Source organism: Sprattus sprattus (genome assembly GCF_963457725.1).
Source record: "Sprattus sprattus genome assembly, chromosome: 16".
NCBI lineage: Eukaryota > Metazoa > Chordata > Actinopteri > Clupeiformes > Clupeidae > Sprattus > Sprattus sprattus.
In genome coordinates this window covers 10342952-10361907 of record NC_137914.1, presented here as the reverse complement: position 1 = coordinate 10361907, position 18956 = coordinate 10342952, and the positions used below count along the sequence as shown (strand labels likewise).

The 18956-nt window shown below is 45.8% G+C and overlaps 1 protein-coding gene across 1 annotated transcript in view; it reads left to right on the top strand.

Annotated features, from left to right (window-relative positions):
* Positions 1–435: 435 nt before the first annotated feature.
* The window catches only part of atp2b3b (ATPase plasma membrane Ca2+ transporting 3b), a gene marked incomplete at both ends in the record, with an annotated part of 39679 nt that continues 21158 nt past the window's right edge, over positions 436–18956 (top strand). Inside the window, 10 exons of the mRNA XM_080854584.1 lie at positions 436–667; positions 7306–7503; positions 10346–10603; positions 11271–11396; positions 12815–12940; positions 15452–15514; positions 16035–16064; positions 17008–17172; positions 17620–17834; positions 18534–18776. Of these exons, the coding sequence (XP_080710710.1) occupies positions 436–667; positions 7306–7503; positions 10346–10603; positions 11271–11396; positions 12815–12940; positions 15452–15514; positions 16035–16064; positions 17008–17172; positions 17620–17834; positions 18534–18776 (1656 nt within the window). The remainder of the gene's footprint in view (positions 668–7305; positions 7504–10345; positions 10604–11270; positions 11397–12814; positions 12941–15451; positions 15515–16034; positions 16065–17007; positions 17173–17619; positions 17835–18533; positions 18777–18956) is intronic.

The window sequence follows — 18956 nt, the reverse complement described above, 5'->3', positions numbered from 1 at the left end:
TCTCCCCCTTTAATCCTCCTCCTGCCTCTGCCCCCACCCCCCCGCCCCCCCGTTTGGTTCCTGATGGATTGGGTGAGCCCTGATCTCTCGTACTGACCCTCTGGGGATGGGGGTAGACTGGAGCAAGCTGGAGTCTTCAGTTTAGAGACTAAGAAAAGAGGAGAAAAATAAAACGGGTGTAGCTAGCCGTCCTGTCCTCCTTGCTAGTCCTCCTCTTATGGAGAGTTAGAGGGCACTGAGGGAGGGAGAGGAGTGGGGGGTGGGAGAAAAGCGAAAAAGGAGTGTAGATTTATTCCAAAGATCCCCCCTGTTATTAATATCAGACTGATTGTCCTAGCTTTTTCAAAGGCCCTAAAAACTGCCCTGAAAACAGACAGGGATAAATTATCCTCATAGAGAGCCAAGGGAACACCCTCCAAATCTGAAACGGAGAAAATGTCGACGACAGCAACCATGGGCGACATGGCCAACAGTACGGTGGAGTTTTACCCAAAGCGGGGTGGGGGTGGGGGTGCGGAGGCCAACCACACAGGGGACTTCGGGGTGACGCTGGAGGAGCTCCGTGATCTGATGGAGATGAGGGGGCCAGAGGCGCTGCAAAAGATTCAGGAGAGCTACGACGACACGGAAGGCCTCTGCCAACGACTCAAGTCCTCCTGCAATGAGGGTACGACCCCCACACTGACTCACACACCCTTCCTCTGCACACACACACACACACACACACGCACACACGCACACACGTACTCACACACACACACACACACACACACACACACACACACACACTCACACACACACACGCACACACACACGCACACACACACTCACACACACACACTCACTCCTCTCTCTTTCTCTGCCTCTATTTTCCCTAACCTGCTTTCATCTTTTTTCCTTCTCACTCTTCATTTTGGTACCTGATAGCATAGCTCTTAGTATATCTATTGATCTATCTAGCTATCTATCTATTTATCTATCTATCTATCTATCTATCTATCTATCTATCTATCTATCTATCTATCTATCTATCTATCTATCTATCTATCCATCTATCTATCTATCTATCTATCTATCTAACCTTTCTCTTGATCTGCCCATCAATTTACGTAGTTAGATGGTCTGTGTGTCTCCTACATCTAAAGTTCTGTTTAATCTTCTCCAGCCTGTGCTGTGTGGGATAAGAGAGCTGTTTGGATGAATGTCATGTGTGCTGAATCCAGGGTTGGGATTCTCAAGCCCAAGGTCTTAGTCTCGCCTTGATCATACATATAAGAACTTTTGACCCCAAGTCTCTGAACTTATTTTTTCTTCTTCATTTTAATGATACATTGATGTGCCTACTGATTTGCAATGCAATCCCATTTCTGATTTACTTTTTAAAAGAAATTCTCTTATCATCTCCCAAAATAGAATTAAATTTTCCTGCTCTCATCTGCCTCCTTGGCTCACTGCTGAAGCTCGTCAACAGCAGAGCATCCAACAGCACAGCAGGGAGGTCAACACAATTGCCTAGGATCCAACTTAGTTTATGATATTGGCAAGTATGGATAAACACATGGACAGTTACAGTGCAAATACTCATATTTTGTGGTACTTTGTGTATTTTTTGCCCTTATTATAATTAATTGGGGTCTCAGTCTTGGTCTTGATATATTCCCTTTCAGTCTCGGTTTTATCTTGGTCTTCACTGTTAAAGTCTCCACCTTGTCTTGGCTCTTCAGAGATATGGGCCGTCTTGTCTTGGTGTTGGTGTAAAATGGTCCTGACTGCACCTCTGCCTGAGAGACAGAAGGGCATGCCTGATAAATGTGCTGTGTGCCGGGATCTGTGTCTGTGTGCATGCGCAGGGATCAGTGTGTGTGTGTGCAGGGATCAGTGTGTATGTGTGCAGGGATCAGTGTGTGTGTGTGTGTGTGTGTGTGTGTGTGTGTTTGTGTGTGTGTGTGCAGGGATCAGGCATCCTGGGGCTCAGCGTCACTCACACTTAAGGTTGATTTGTTTTAGTTGTATTGTAGGCTTTATGCAGAGGCTCCTCTTTATGCCATTGTGAGCGTTCATACCTGTGCGCTGGTGCGTCTGCAATGCTAGTAAGCAAAGATGGCGGAAGTGGACGGACATGTTTGTATATAAATGTACTTTGTTTGGCTTATTTTGCTTCAATTTTTTTAAGGTTACAGAGAAAAAGACACTGTACAATTGATAACCCCGTTATTGTAACAAAAAAATACGTCTGAGGTACTTTACGAGGCATTTCCCAGCCAGCTATCAGCGTTACCAGTAGAAGTAGACAGCTTGCAAGTGAAACAGCATGCAGCAATCATAGTGGCGTGATTATTTGTTGACCTGTCAATCTCGCTATAATGTCTGCGCTAGCAAAGTCATCAACACCCCTCCAAATGTCGGGCTAGCAGATCAATCACATTAATTGCGGTCTGCGTTGCCGCAACCTGTAGATTCATTTTTGGAGAGGTGTGCGGCATAGGGTACGCGGCTATCCCATACCTACAGTGTAGATTCTACGGCATAGGGTACGCGTCTATCCCATACCTACAGGGTAGATTCTACGGCATAGGGTACGCGTCTATCCCATACCTACAGTGTAGATTCTACGGCATAGGGTACGCGTCTATCCCATACCTACAGGGTAGATTCTACGGCATAGGGTACGCGGCTATCCCATACCTACAGTGTAGATTCTACGGCATAGGGTACGCGTCTATCCCATACCTACAGGGTAGATTCTACGGCATAGGGTACGCGGCTATCCCATACCTACAGTGTAGATTCTACGGCATAGGGTACGCGTCTATCCCATACCTACAGGGTAGATTCTACGGCATAGGGTACGCGGCTATCCCATACCTACAGTGTAGATTCTACGGCATAGGGTACGCGTCTATCCCATACCTACAGGGTAGATTCTACGGCATAGGGTACGCGTCTATCCCATACCTACAGTGTAGATTCTACGCAGAAGCATAAATCAACTGTAGGTGGGGCCTGTCAGGAGCGACACCCACAGAGAATTCGTCTTACCCCTCTCCCGGGTCGCTCTCTCTCTATCTCTCTCTCTCTCCCCGGTCTCTCTCTTTCTCTCTATCTCTCTCCTCGGTCTCTCTCTCTCTCTCTTTCATTATCTCCCTCTTTGTCCGCCTCTCTATTGCTCTCTTCTCCCCATCTCTCTCTCTCTCACGCTCTCTCATTGTGGGTTCTTACACCTCTCTCTCTCTATCTCTCTCTCTTTGTCTTTCTTTCCCCATATTTTCATTCATGTCTGGTCCCTCTTTCTTTCTTTCTTCCTCCCTCTTTCTCTCTTTGTCATTCACTTTTGAACTTACCTTTCTTTCTTTCTTTCTTTTCTTTCTTTTCTTCTTAACTGTCTTTGTTTCTTTTTTTTAATATATCACTTCCTTCCTTCCTTCCTTCCTTTCCCTCTCCCTCTCTCTCACTACAATTCTCACTATGTCTCCCCCTCCCTCTCTTCGTATCCACCATTTCTCTCCCTTGTCTCACTCGGCCAACTTCCCACTCTCCATACTCGCGTTCCTGTTAGGTTGCTAGGCTACGGAGCTGTCGGTGGCATGGTGGGTGTAGGAAGAGGAGGTTACTGGGTAAACACACTGTGTTGTCAGAAGAGAGATGCGGATTGAGGGGTTCTCAATCACAACCTGGACAGATTCCTAAGTTTTAGGGGGACGTGCCACTTGTGTGTCGAGCGCAGTATATGTTGTCATAGGTGTGTTACTGCATGGAAACAGAAAACATGAGCTAAATGATCAGCGAAAGAGAGCCTCTCAGTGATTTGAAATTCAGTGCAGACATAAGTGGTCCAGTGTCTATGACTGCGTTATTTTAAACTGGTCTGTAATGGTGTGCCTGAAACTGTAATACTGCTGTTTAAAGGTGTGAGCATTACTGATCTGTAAAGGTGTGTGTATGATTGGTCTATAAGGGTCTGTGTATTACTGGTGATCTTTAAGTGTGCAGATCTTAGAAGGTTTGTACATTGCTGATATTTAAAGGTGTGCATATTACTCATCTTTAAAGATGTGTGTATTCCTAGTGGTCTTTAAAGATGTGTGTATTGCTGATCTTTAAAGATATGTGTATTACTAGTGTCCTTTAAAGGTGTGTGTATTACTGGTGGTCTTTAAAGGTGGGCATGTTAATGTCTGCCTGTACTAAATACCGTTGTAAAAGTTTGCAGTTAAAAATTAGCCTCCAGATGGTTTTCTAATGGCTGAATGCTTGTGTGTCTGTGAAGCACTCTGTGTGTGTGTGTGTGTGTGTGTGTGTAACTGAGAATGAGAGAGAACTTCTAATTTGTTTGTTCTTTGGTGTTTTTATTGGTGTGTACTGGCTGTCTGACAGATTTTTCAGGGTGGTGTATGTTTGCAAAGCATGACAAAACAGGAGAGCGGGAGAGAGAGAAATAGATAGAGAGAGAGACAGAAAGAGGGACAGAGAGAAATACACAGAGGGAGGCGGAGAGAGGGAGAGATGATGGTGAACAAGTGATGCTGAGTGAAACTGACACTGTGAAGATGAGGTTCTGTAAATGGAGGTGCATTAGGAGTCCTTTCAACACTGGCAATACCTTTTCCTGGTGAATAATGAGAGGAATGCATTGACTGTAGGGAACCAATCACATCAGCGCCTTTCCTCCGTAACACAATACCCAATAACGGGTGTGGACCTGTCAGTCAATCAGACCTTAACACACATTGACCCCCCTACACTGCAGTATGAATGCATAGGAGAGAGAGATAAAGAGAGACAGAGCGAGAGAGAGAGGAACAGAGAAATAAAGAGGGAGAGAGAGAGAGTAACAGAGAAGGAGACATAGAGAGTAATAAGAGAGAGGGAGACTGGGAGAGAGTGAGGGAGGGAGGGAGGAAAGATAAGGAGACAGGGAGAGAAAGGAAGAGAGAAGGAGACAGGGAGAGAGAGAGGGAGTCAGAAGGAAAGCTAGAGCTGCTTGCCGCATTGTCAAGGACACATCAAGGGGAGATGGAGGGAGGGAAAGAGAGAGTGAGCTAGAAAAGAAGAGAGGGAGAGAAAGAGAGGGAGAAGGAGAGTAGGAGTAAGGGAGAGAGAGCGAGAGAGGGAGAGAGAAAGAGAGAGAGAGAGGTAAAGCAGGTTTGAGAAAATGAGATTCTTCAAAGGGAGGGAGGGAGGCGCATTCAGGACCACTCAGCATTTTTTTTAACTCATCTTCCTCAGGTGGATTTCTCTCCTCCATCACCCATTCCACACACACACACACACACACACACACACACACACACACACACACACACACACACACACACACACACACACACACACACATACAGTATACCCAGAGACACACAAGCGCCCTTAATCTTCTCAACCTCTGCTCAAACTAAATGGAACAGTTAGATCTCCTGGTAGGACACCTGTTACTTGCACCTAGTTAGGTGGTTGCAGATGTTAGTCTACAGTACGCACCTTCTACTTGGGCGTGTGGAGAAAATGTTAATGGACCACTGCAGCCTGGCCATGTGTACACAGCTAGAGTCCTCTACAGTTAATATACACTTGGCCAAACATAGACACACCACTGCATAAACAATTTCTGTCCATGTTTGGTCAGAAATAAATAATGCGAGTGCTTTTGGCATTCCTATGAGGTCTGTTAACAGTCGAGTCAGAGTGTGCAGCAAGCTACTTCACAGTTCTCTGCTGTGACCTTAATTTGCATCGTTACTCATCAGGCATTCGTGGCTGGACTGAACCAGTCTGGGCCAAGTTTTCAAGCCCAAAACCAAGGTTATAGGAAAGAGCCAAAACACCGACCCTCTTCTAGGACGAGAGGGAGAGGGGGGGGGGGGGGGGGGGGGGGGAGAGAAAGAGAGAGAGCGAGAGAACTGCCATCACTGCAGGCCAATCAAAAAAACGTTTTCTCCATGTTCTGGACTGCCTGTGTGAGGTGACACCATCTGTAGCTGGGCGAAAAGGTGCTTTGAGACAGGAAGTTGAAGAGCTGCACACAATTTTGTGCTTGATGTCTTCATCACCATGGAAACTGCTTGCTTGCTATGCGTGAGAAAAGGACAGAGAGAAAAAGAGAGAGAGAGAGAGAGGAAGAGGAAGAGAGAGTGACCAAAGAGAGGGTTAACCATGTTGTTGTTGGTGTTGCAGTCTTGTACCTTGGGTTTTTGGCAGGAATCAGATCTGTTGGCCCTTCCTCTCTCTGGTGTTCTCCAGTCCGTGCTCTTATCTGGCAATCTGACCAGAGCGGTCAAAAAAAATTGATTGATTGAATAAAATGGATGGATGTTGTCATAGGAGATGTAATACACTGCAGATGAATGGTGTGATAACAGTAGAAGGGCTTATGGATATTTGAACTGAGATTCAGTGTACGGGTATAGGCAATCATGGCAACAATAACAACAACAAAAGAAAGAAAGTAAGTTTTACTTAGCTGATGTTTACACCTCTAAGGTTTGGAGTTACAGATTTCTGACAGACATTCATACCAGGTATTTAATTCCAAGCAGAACATTATGCAATTATAACGTTTGCATGATGATGCCATGCATAATAATATACATGTGACATCATGACATAAAGGTTTATGACATGTGATCATGTCATTAGGGCATTTTATGACTGGTATGTTTTATTATAATGATTATGACAGTCATATTTCATCTCTTAATCCATCACTTTTGTTTTGTGTTCTACAAGGGACATCAGGTGTACTGTTGATATTTGAAATATTAAAATACATATCAATTTTGTGTAATTTTTTTATGACAGAGTCATTTTGATTTTGAGTGAAGCTAATCACTCATTTCTGGCAATATCTCTTTCAGTTTAGTTCAGTTTAACTCAGAAGTTAGTTTTCAAGGTTTCTTGGGACTAAAAAGAGCTCTGTCGGAGCTAACAGTACTTTGTTTCAATGAGTGTTCATGTGGGAAGTTGCATAAATACATACAGTTTACCGTTTCAGTATGCGTCAAAGTAATAATGAATGAAATGGTAAAACTGCATGGTATGGACTGCAAGGTATGGATATTGATTCTGATAGTATGTGGGCGATTGCATGTTGATGGAGTCTTGGTGGGAGTGAACGTGTGGTTTAGAACATCCACAGCCTACGGGAATGTTGACCTGGGTCTTGTGTGTGTGTGTGTGTATGTGTGTGTGTGTGTGTGTGTGTGTGTGTGTGTGTGTGTGTGTGTGTGTGTGTGTGTGTGTGTGTGTGTGTGTGTGTGTGTGTGTGTGTGTGTGTTTGTGTGCGTGCGCATGCATTTTTATTTCTTTCTCCAGGCCTATCGGGGAACCCGGAAGACTTGGAGAAGCGCAGGCAGACGTTCGGCCAGAACTTCATACCCCCAAAGAAGGCCAAGACCTTCCTGGAGCTGGTGTGGGAGGCACTGCAGGATGTCACCCTCATCATCCTGGAGATCGCCGCCATCATCTCCCTGGCCCTGTCCTTCTACCAGCCACCAGGAGAGGATTTAGAAAGTAAGCAGACAGACAAACCGACACACAGACACAGGAACAGAGAGAGACACACAGAGGGACAGAGAGAGACAGGAGTGAAGAGACACAAAAAGAGAGATGTGAGAAACATACAGAGAAAGGGAGACTGTTAGTTGGACTGAGAGAGTGTGAGAGAAAGAGAGAGAGAGTGAGAGAGAGAGAGAGAGAGAGAGAGAGAGAGAGAGAGAGAGAGAGAGAGAGAGAGAGAGAGAGAGAGAGAAAGAAAGACAGACAGTAAAGAGTCTGATAGTTTCTATTATTTTCCCTCTGCAATTTTAGGAGTGGATGCAGAGATTTCCTAGGATTCCAACATCAAACAGAGGAAACTGCACTCATAGGGAGAAACTGATAGAAAGGGGGAAAGGGAAAAGCTGTCAATCAACTGGTAGAGCACGCTGCAAACCCCACCAAGGCCGTGGGTTTGGGTTCCAGCAGGCACATACAGTATATGTATAGGCTCCCTGACCTGTATAATGTGTCAGTGTCAAAAAAAAAGTGTAAATCTGCTAAGTGAATACATGTATATGTTGGGGAGCAGGATGTGAGAGCAATGAATGAAAGGTATTTTAAAGAGAGAGAGAGAGACGAAGAGTGAGAGTGAGAGACCGAGAGTGGGCAGAGGGATGGTGAGGGAGAGCAGGAGAGCGTGTGGGTGGGTGGGCGAGTGGGAGGAGAGATTCTGAGAGAGCGCGGGTGGGTGGTAAGTAAAGTAACGACTGGAGGGAGAGGGGAGAGAGAGGAGGGATGGAGAGAGAGGAGGGACGGATAGAGAGAAAACAGAGAGAAAAGAAAAGGGAGGGGTGGTAGGTAAGGTGAGAAGAAAAAAGAAACAGTAGGAATGAGAAGGAGGATTAGAATTCTGTGGTCATGTTATATGAAGAAAATCAGTGCATCCATAAATAGAGCAGATGAAAGTAGGAAATATCTTTATTTATTTATTAGGTATTTAAATGAGACTTATAGGTAAACCTTGGGCGAATTCTCCACTAAAGCAGCATACCGCATTTCATACATTTAATGTATTATTGCATACACTTCATAATTTACGATAACATATTTAGCAATAATCAAATACGCTCATTTCCCAGCAAATTTGCCCACTGTGAAGGCATACCTATAATCAGTGTGCATACCTGTAACTATGTGTGCCCCCTGGAAATTAAACCCATGAGCTCGGCACAGCCTGGCTAGTATGCTGTTTTACCATGAGGTACAGGGGCCTAGCCTGGCTAGTGTGCTGTTCTACCATGAGTTACAGGGGCCTAGCCTGGCTAGAGTGCTGTTTTGCCATGAGTTACAGGGGCCTAGCCTGGCTAGTGTGCTGTTTTGCCATGAGTTACAGGCAGGGGCGCTGACTGGCGGGGAAAGGTGGTACTGATTCTAACGGCCCAGCCCAACGCAGCACGGCCCACGGCCCGCGGATGGCAATTAATAATATAGCCTAATATTAATATTCTTGCCTTTTTTTTTTTTTTTTTAAATGTCTCATTACAAAGAAATGGTAATTGGAAATTAACGTATTAAACTCACAACTGTCGATTTCCATAACGTTTTCGTTAGTGATTTAACATATTGTCATTTGCCCTTCCCCCTGAGCTCTTGCGAAATGGTTCGGCCGCAACGCGCGATGCGTTGAATCGAACAGCATCCGAAATGCGAGATGCTGGCACTGGCAGGCAGCAGGTGTACAGAGCGGCTGGGCTGGCTGAGGTCAGGTCTTAACCTAGGGTGACCAGACCTCCCGATTTTGAGTTGCGTGTCCCGCGTCCCGACAAAAACCTGTCGGGACGCTAATATGTCCCGGTTTACACCAACCACTATGAAATCATCCCGGTTGTCAGCGATTACATAGCCGATGTGGTCTTATTATAGCCTGATCATTATCTAAACCCATGTAGAAATACTAATAAAGTGTCCAGCGTATGATTTGAACAATGTGTGCGTGTGTCGGTCAATCAAAGTGGTCTGCGTCTGCATAACCTGTGCAACCAGCGTTACAATAATTTGTTTCTGCCTAACGTCTCTTCAAGACAGCCAGGATTATAGCCATGGAGTTTAGCTCAAAGTAAACGGTGCAAGGAGTGAAATTGTAAGTAGCCTACAGGTAGTTACAGAATGTGGCTGTATCTGTTATCTGTTGTTGTTAACGATTGTTACCTGCTCAAATGTAGATTTACTTGAGGTTAATGAAAGGGAATATTGTAATGTAGTGGGCTATGTTAACACTAAGCTAGCAAGCTAGCTAGCTATTTTGTTAGTGTGAACGAGCAAATTCGAAATACAAGAAATAACTACCGACATCTCTCTATTCTTTGCATTAATATATCTCTCTAGTATTTCAAAACAATAATATCAGTCCCTACTTATAGAATGTTGTTTTTTATAATCAGTTATTAATGCTAGTGAATCTTAATTTGACATAATTCAAGTGAATGCATTGGGTGCCTTCCATTTCAGCCCATTATACAATATATTTATCATTGATAATGAAGATTTATTTCAAATGGGCACCCCAAAAAATTGCCGCGCGCTTAGCGCGCGAACATGCCTCTCCCCTAGAATCTTTCATAGGGCCCAAAAATACTGGCAGCGCCCCTGGTTACAGGGGCCTAGCCTGGCTAGTGTGCTGTTTTGCCATGAGTTACAGGGGCCTAGCCTGGCTAGAGTGCTGTTTTGCCATGAGTTACAGGGGCCTAGCCTGGCTAGTGCTGTCTCACTCGTACACATGACCATGCAAGAGGAGCACATGTTCACCTCTCTGAACTGAACTCTAATGATCGTCAGCAACCCACTGACAGTGCCGTCTTTGCCCCCCCCCCCCCAGTGTGCGGGAACGTGGCAGGGGGTACAGAGGACGAGGGCGAGGCAGAGGCGGGCTGGATCGAGGGCGCGGCCATCCTGCTGTCGGTCATCTGCGTGGTGCTGGTGACTGCCTTCAACGACTGGAGCAAGGAGAAGCAGTTCCGCGGGCTGCAGAGCCGCATTGAGCAGGAGCAGCGCTTCGCCGTGGTGCGCAACAGCAACGTCATTCAGATCCCCGTGGCCGAGATGGTAGTGGGGGATGTGGCCCAGGTTAAATACGGTCAGTTACCAGACCCCCCCCCCCCCCCACACACACACACACACACACACACACACATTCACCAAATTCCCACCACAAATGCCATGTTTTAATGATGCCTAATTAGCTTTAATGAGTCTTGTTAACAAGGGCTGAATGGACCTGTAGAGTCGGCTTCTGGGTGCGTTTGGAATTTCAGAGGGTTTAGCAAAAAGGATATACATTGCAGAACATTCTCTATTAGCGTACCGCAGGCTAAAATAGCCCTGAAAATATTTATATAGTGATACAACCCTATTTTTTTCAAGCAAAAGCTGAATATGAGCAATAGTGTCTTTTTTTGTCCTTATTTCGCCAGAAAACAGGCAGCAATGTAGCCCACATTCCTTTTTTGGTTCAATACAAATAAGGATTCATTCCTTCTTTTTTTATCTGAGATATATTTATGTGCAGTGCAGCATAAATAGATATTTCAGATTTTACCATTTTAACGCGCTATAGTCCGCCTTCTGCAGTTTAACCCTGAACATTATTCATTGCATTGATGTGCTGTTTGTTTCTAAACCAGGCCTTCTGAAATAGATTTAAATACATCCAGTGACGCGCTTTCCTCTCCTCTCCTTTCCTCTCCTCTCCTCTCCTCTTCCATTCTCTCCTCTCCTCTGCTACTCCGTCTCTCCTCTGACAGGTGACCTCCTGCCAGCTGATGGTATCCTTATTCAAGGCAACGACCTGAAGATTGATGAGAGCTCCCTAACGGGGGAGTCTGATCATGTCACAAAGTCTGCCGAAAAGGACCCTATGCTCCTCTCCGGTGCGCTGCCTCGCTTTGTCTTTTTTCCTGTGTGATATTCATACACAGTACATTCACCATTCATTCAGGAGTGCTTGAAGGGGCCATCTGTGGCATTGATTGTACACGTGGCTGCTTAGTTACATGAATATGTGTGGATATAGAACCAAGTATGTGTTGCGCTGTGTTCGTATGTTTGTCTGTGTTGGGAGGGTGGCGGTGGTAGGGAAGTCCCCAAATTTGCTACCATCCTTCCTAGAAGGTGCACCTGTACATGCTTATTGCTACTGATAAAGCAAAATGCCTCTTTATTGTCGGGCACTGGTGGTTTTTGTGGCTGTGCCTCCCAGCTGGTGACCTTCCTGGCGCCGCGTGTCTGTGTGAGTAACCGAGACACACAGGAGAGATCCAGATGTGCATAATCAGATCTCCCAGAGTTCCCTGCTTCCTGAGCCGTGCTCCCAAACGCCAGCGTCAGCACCAGCTTTTTTCATTCCCCCCCCCCCCCCAACGGATATTTTTAGAAAGCCAAACATGATTCTGTCTACTTTATTTTTGGGTTTCTGGAAAAGGAAGATGTCCAAGTCTGTAGACATAACATCTTATTTAGCGAAGTAATTGGCATGTCATTGTGTGTGGGTGTGTGTGTGTGTGTGTGTGTGTGTGCGCGTGCGTGGGTGCAAGATTGTGTCACCCGGTCTGCTTTTTCATTCAGGGAGTTGTTATTCATGTACAGTATGAGTGTCACCTGCCATGATGCGTCCATATGTGTGTATATGTATTGGTGTGTATCTGAGGTGGGTTCGAATTAGAATGTCCGAGGTGAACACTTTTTTTCACTTATTTGATTTTTAGTTTTTTACATTGTAACCCTAGTCCAGCGTCCATGTTTGTTCATCCTTCTATTTATCTATGTATCTACCTGTGTATGTATGTATGTATGTATGTATGTATGTATGTATGTATGTATCTATGTATGTATGTATGCATGTATGTATGTATGTATGTATGTATGTATGTATGTATGTATGTATGTATGTATGTATGTATGTATGTATGTATGTATGTATGTATGTATGTATGTATGTATGTATGTATGTATGTATGTATGTATGTATGTATGTATGTATGTACAGTATGTATCTGTCTATCTATCTATCTGTTTATGTTTGTATGTATGTATGTATGTATGTATGTATGTATGTATGTATGTATGTACAGTATGTATGTATGTATGTATTTATGTATGTATGTATGTATGTATGTATGTATGTATGTATGTATGTATGTATGTATGTAGGTATGCATGCATCTATGTATGTATCTGTCTGTCTGTCTGTCTGCCTGTCTGTCTGTCTGTCTGTCTGTCTGTCTGTCTGCCAGCCTGTCTATCTATCTAACTGTCTCTCTCTCTTCCTCCCTCCATCTCTGTCTGTCAGGTACCCATGTGATGGAGGGCTCGGGGAGGATGCTGGTGACGGCTGTGGGAGAGAACTCTCAGACGGGGATCATCTTCACTCTGCTTGGAGCCGGAGAAGGAGAGGAGGAGAAGAAAGAGAAGAAAGGTAGGAGAGAATCAAATAAAACAGGTCCCTCATAGTGCGTACTCACACACACACACACACACACACACACACACACACTCACACTCACACGCACACGCACACGCGCACGCACACACACACACACACACACACACACACACACACACACACACACACACACACACTAACTCACACACACACACACACACACACACACACACACACACACACACACACAGATACCTTCCCACAGAAACATGCTTACATAGCAGGAATGCACCACTCATTAGAGACATTATGTGGGAAAAGTGGACAGAAGCTATTCAGTCTTTTGCTACCCATATTCCTCAGAGGTACAAAAAATATTAAATGATTCAATACGTTAACAGTGGCTTGCCAATGAAGCCAGGACTGAGGACCGTGCACAGTAAAATTTACACATGAATCACAGGATGCTTTGGTTTGGATTTTTTATGAATGAAATGGGATAAGATTAAAGTGGAAGGTAGATGCAGGGGCAAGTGAATGTGGAGCCTTTCGTCTCCCTGCCCTAGTCTGAAAGTCTGAACTCATGGATAATTCAACATGGATCCTCTCTTTCTGCCCACCATCCAGTGCAATGAGCAGGAGCGCCAGGACAGGGAGTTATACTGGGAGACACTGATCAATTATTGAGAAAGAGAAGGAGAGAGAAAGAGAAAGAGATAGATAGATAGCGAGACAGAGAGAGACAGAGAGAGAGAGAGTCCAAGAGGGAATGGAAGAGAGAGCAATTGAACAAGTGAGATCAGAGAGAGAGAGAATTGGAATCAGAGAGAGAGAGAGGGAATGGAGAGAACAGAGAGAGAGAGAGAATGGGAATCAGAGAGAGAGAGGGTATGCAAATCAGTGAAAGAGAGAGAGAGGAGGGATAGAGAGGAAGGGAGGGAGAGGGAATCAGAGAGAGCGAGAGAGAATGGAGAGAAGAGGGAGAGAGAGAGAGAGAGCGAGAGAGAGAGAGAGAGAATGGAAATCAGAGAGAGAGAGGGAATGGAAATCAGTGAAAGAGAGAGAGAGAGAGAGGGATAGAGAGGGAGGGAGGGAGAGGGAATGGAGAGAACAGAGAGAGAGATAAAGAGAGAATGGGAATCAGAGAGGTAGAGGCAGAGAGAGCAACTGCAGGAAGTGTGAAGTATCGTCCCCAACTGGAACTGACTGTGGCCCACATCTGGCCTGAGCCTGTAGTCATTAGAGATCTCATCTAGTCATTAGACATTAGTGATCACATCTGGCCTGAGCCTGCAGTCATTAGAGATCTCATCTGGCCATTAGACATTAGTGATCACATCTGGCCTGAGCCTGCAGTCATTAGAGATCTCATCTGGCCATTAGACATTAGTGATCACATCTGGCCTGAGCCTGTAGTCATTAGTGATCACATCTGGCCTGAGTCTGTAGTCATTAGTGATCACATCTGGCCTGAGCCTGTAGTCATTAGAGATCTCATCTAGTCTTTAGAGATCACATCTGGTCAACATCTCTAGTCTTTAGAGATCACATCTGGCCTGAGTCTGTAGTCATTAGTGATCACATCTGGCCTGAGCCTGTAGTCATTAGAGATCACATCTGGCCATTAGACATTAGTGATCAGATCTGGCCTGAGCCTGCAGTCATTAGAGATCTCATCTGGCCTGAGCCTGCAGTCATTAAAGATCACATCTGGCCTGAGCCTGCAGTCATTAGAGATCTCATCTGGCCTGAGCCTGCAGTCATTAGTGATCACATCTGGCCTGAGCCTGCAGTCATTAAAGATCACATCTGGCCTGAGCCTGTAGTCATTAGTGATCACATCTGGCCTGAGCCTGTAGTCATTAGTGATCACATCTGGCCTGAGCCTGTAGTCATTAGTGATCACATCTGGCCTGAGCCTGTAGTCATTAGAGATCACATCTGGCCTGAGCCTGTAGTCATCATTAGAGATCACATTCCCTATCCATCCCTCTAATAAAACACACCTTCCTATCGGTGCTTTTTCCCTGAAAAGGAGCCTTGTTCCATATTTACTCGAGAACAGACGATGAAGAGCCCCCCGCCCCCCTCTGATTTTCACTTATTCATGAGTAAGCCACATGAAAGTTAGCAGGAAGGTTATCGGGGCTGTGTTTGACAGCTGTTGTACCGTGATGTGGCACTGTTTTGGAAGACGGTTCTCAGATGTTTTTCGTAGTCTTCTAAGATCAACTTTTGAAGATTTCTTTGTGTGAATTTTCAAAGAGTTTTTCTTTTTTTGTCACATTCCTGGTTCTTTATTTTGCTCTCCCTCTGAGATTACACAGAGCTCTCCAGCACGAGCTCCTCGTGTCATTCTTCAGTCACACTGGTTCACACGTTCACTGCTCTTGTTTTTCTTTTTTTTGTTCTCTTTTCTCCACCTTTTATTTTTCCTCTCCTCTGATTCCCAAACCTCTTACACACCCACCACCCCTTTACACATTTGCCCGAATAACCCCACTAATGTTACCCCACCACCACCCACCCCACCACCCCCAACAGACGACAGTAGTGTCATGCCCCCACAGTCTGCAGAGGCAGTCAAAAAGAGCGGCATCACCAACGGTATGTCGTCTCCCCCCCCCCCCCCCCCCCCCTTCAACCACAGTAACTCCAGTCTTGTGTGCTATAATGGTGAATCGCATGACCATGAGATCCCATCATAGCCTGCAGTGTGTCACTGCAGTAACGGGTTGAAGGACAGTGGTCAGAAGCAGCCTGGTGCTCTCTGTGTAAACATTTCTCTGTTTCTGTGCTATGTGTGTGTGTGTGTGTAAGTGTGTGTGTGTGTGCGTGTTTGTGTATGTTTATGCGTGTGTGTGTGTGTTTTTGTGTAATATTAGTGCGCGTGTGTGTGCACGCGTGTGTGTCATTGTGTTGTTTTAGGCATAGTTGTCCCCCGTCCGGTCCCAATCCTCTACCATTCAATTACACCGTGTGCTTCATGGCCCCTCATGTTGCCTCTGTCTGTCACCCTCTGTCCCCCCGTCTCTTTTTCTTCTTCTCCTCTCCTTCTTCTCTCCTTCTTCTCTCTCTCCCTCTCCCTCCCCCTCCTTCTCTCTCTTTTTCACAGGCAAGCAACCAGATGCAGCAGTGGAGGCCAATCAGAATAAAGGTACTAGAGTGAACGTTCACCAGAGGAGGCAGGTTGTCAGGGGGAGGGGTGGTGTGGAAGGCGAGAGATAGAGAGTGAGAAAGAGAGAGAGAGAGAGAGAGAGAGAGAAGGAGAGAGAGAGATAGAGTTAAACACCGACGTGAAGGAACCTGCAGGGCTCACTGGAGTATCTGAGATCGCGAGGCCGAAGACGAGCCTAATTCAATCAAAGGTGATAGTGTAGACTAGAGAGAAGGCAGATCTGCAGTGTCACAGATGATATCGTCCAAATCAAATTAACTCTGTGAAATCACAGAATTTCCGGGTTTGCGTCAAAAGGGACGGCGACCACGCGCATAACCATTGCAATTTTCCATGGTAGCAGCCGCCTGTGAGACGGACTCGCCCCGGTTCTGTGCCGCATCTAACCCAGTTCAAGGCAGCATGTGCCCGAGGGTGCTCTGCTTATTTAGCTGTGCAGAGATTAGGGGGAGATGTTTGACAAGTTAGGGAGGTTGGTCATGTCATTTAATGCGCTTTCATTTCAAATACCTGTCAATGTATTGTATATCTGTGAATATATGTGTGTGTGCCTGTGTGTGTGTGAGACGTGTGTATGTCAGCTACTGTCTTGAACAAGCCCCTTTTGGGTGCTGTGGTCGTCATATGTCCAGCGTGTTTTTATGTGTGTGTTTGGCAGCATTAAGAGTTTATTAACAATGACACGACTGTAAACCACGGTAAAGTACAGAATCACAGTAGATTGGCCACAGTCCTCTCTGAGGACCCAGTATTGGTTCTGGTTCAGTAAATGGCCCATTGACTGACCACTGCCCATGCGGTGGCCTACCCCTCTCAGCATAATGGGGAGGATGAGGAGAGTTCTGTCACTCCATGGCCGAGTTGTAACATGACCGATGTGTTGTCCATACGTAATGACACAAACTCACATCCCGCCCACCAGCTAAGAAGCAGGATGGAGCCGTTGCCATGGAGATGCAGCCTCTGAAAAGCGCGGAAGGTGGCGAGGTGGAGGAGAGCGCGAAGAAGAAATCCAACGTGCCCAAGAAGGAGAAGTCCGTCCTGCAGGGCAAGCTCACAAAGCTGGCAGTGCAGATAGGCAAAGCAGGTGGGTGTGTGTGGCCTTGGAAGATAACCTTACATCTAGACTTTTGAGGTTATTGTAGTGAAGATAAACTAACATATAGACTTGAGAGGTTATCGTAGTAAAGATAAACTAACATCTAGACTTAAGAGGTTATTGTAGTGAGGGAGTTCAGTAGGAGAGGAACTGGTCATGTTTCCTGTCCTTCACATCATTTCCTGTTTGAGCCTTGACCATAAACTCATCCCCAAGAGGATTATAGTCTACTGAGCTGAAAACATTACTCTGTTAGCTGTGATGCTAATTATGCTATCAAGCAATAATGATTACCGCCAAGACCCTTGCATTTCAGCAATCCTCTTAAACTTTTTCTACATCTGGCTTTACCCTACACGCTGAGTTTTTATTATTATTTTTGCCCTTGTTAGAGTGTGGATAGTAAACCCTCTTTCCTCTGTTCTCGTTGCCCAGGCCTGGTGATGTCGGCCATTACGGTAATCATCCTTGTTGTGTACTTTGTGATCGAGACGTTTGTGGTCCAAGGCCGGTCGTGGATGGCGGAGTGCACGCCAGTCTATGTTCAGTACTTTGTGAAGTTCTTCATCATCGGAGTGACTGTGCTGGTGGTAGCTGTGCCAGAGGGCCTGCCCCTGGCTGTGACCATCTCCCTTGCGTACTCTGTGAAGGTGAGGTGTGTGCGTATGTGTGTGTGTGTGTGTGTGTGTGTGTGTGTGTGTATGAGTGTGTATGTATATGGGTGCGTGTGTGTGTGTGTGTGTCTTTGTTTGTGTGTGTGTGTGTGTGTGTGTGTGTGTGTGTGTGTGTGTGTGTGTGTGTGTGTGTTTGTGTGTGTGTGTGTGTGTGTGTGTGTGTGTGTGTGTGTGTGTCTGTGGCTGTGTGTGTGTGTGTGTGTGTGTGTGTGTGTGTGTGTGTGTGTGTGTGAGTTTGTGTGAGTAAGTGGGTATATCTGTGTCTGTGTGTGTGTGAGAGAGTTTGAGTGGTTAAGTGGGTATATCTATGCCTATGTGTGTATGGGTCTGTGGGTGTGCTTACAATGGTGCGTCTGTTAATATGTGCGAGAGTGTGTGTGGGCATGTGTATGAACAAAGGTGTTACTATCATGTATCTATCATACTATCATCTTGTCCTGTTGAGGCCATTTCATTTTAATGTGAATAGAGAGAGAGGGAGAAATTGTGTGTGTGTGTGTGTGTGTGTGTGTGTGTGTGTGTGTGTGTGTGTGTGTGTGTGTCTGCTTGTCTGCACACATGCGTGAAGTCGACATAAGAATGCTTTCAAGGGTAGCGCCCAGCTTGATGTTTCCGAACTGCCTTAGCTACCTCATCTTGCCCTCTCACTCCTCCTCTCTTCCTCCCATCCCCCAGAAAATGATGAAAGACAACAACCTGGTGCGTCACCTGGATGCCTGCGAGACCATGGGCAACGCCACGGCCATCTGCTCCGACAAGACGGGCACACTGACCACCAACCGCATGACCGTGGTGCAGGCTTACATTGGCGACCAGCATTACCGGGAGGTGCCAGACCCCGGCCAACTCAACTCCAGCACCCTGGAGACCCTTGTCAGTGCCATTGCCATCAACAGTGCCTACACCTCCAAGATCATGGTGAGCGGGCCGAGCTCACCTTGGTTGAACTCACAAATAACCTTTAGAGCTTGTTTTAACATGCCCCACTGGAATACCATCAGATGATGGTGCATGACGGCATAAAAACTGCATTACCCAAAATGCATTGAGATCAATCCCCAGGAACACATTGTCTGGTAGTGACATTAATTAATGCTC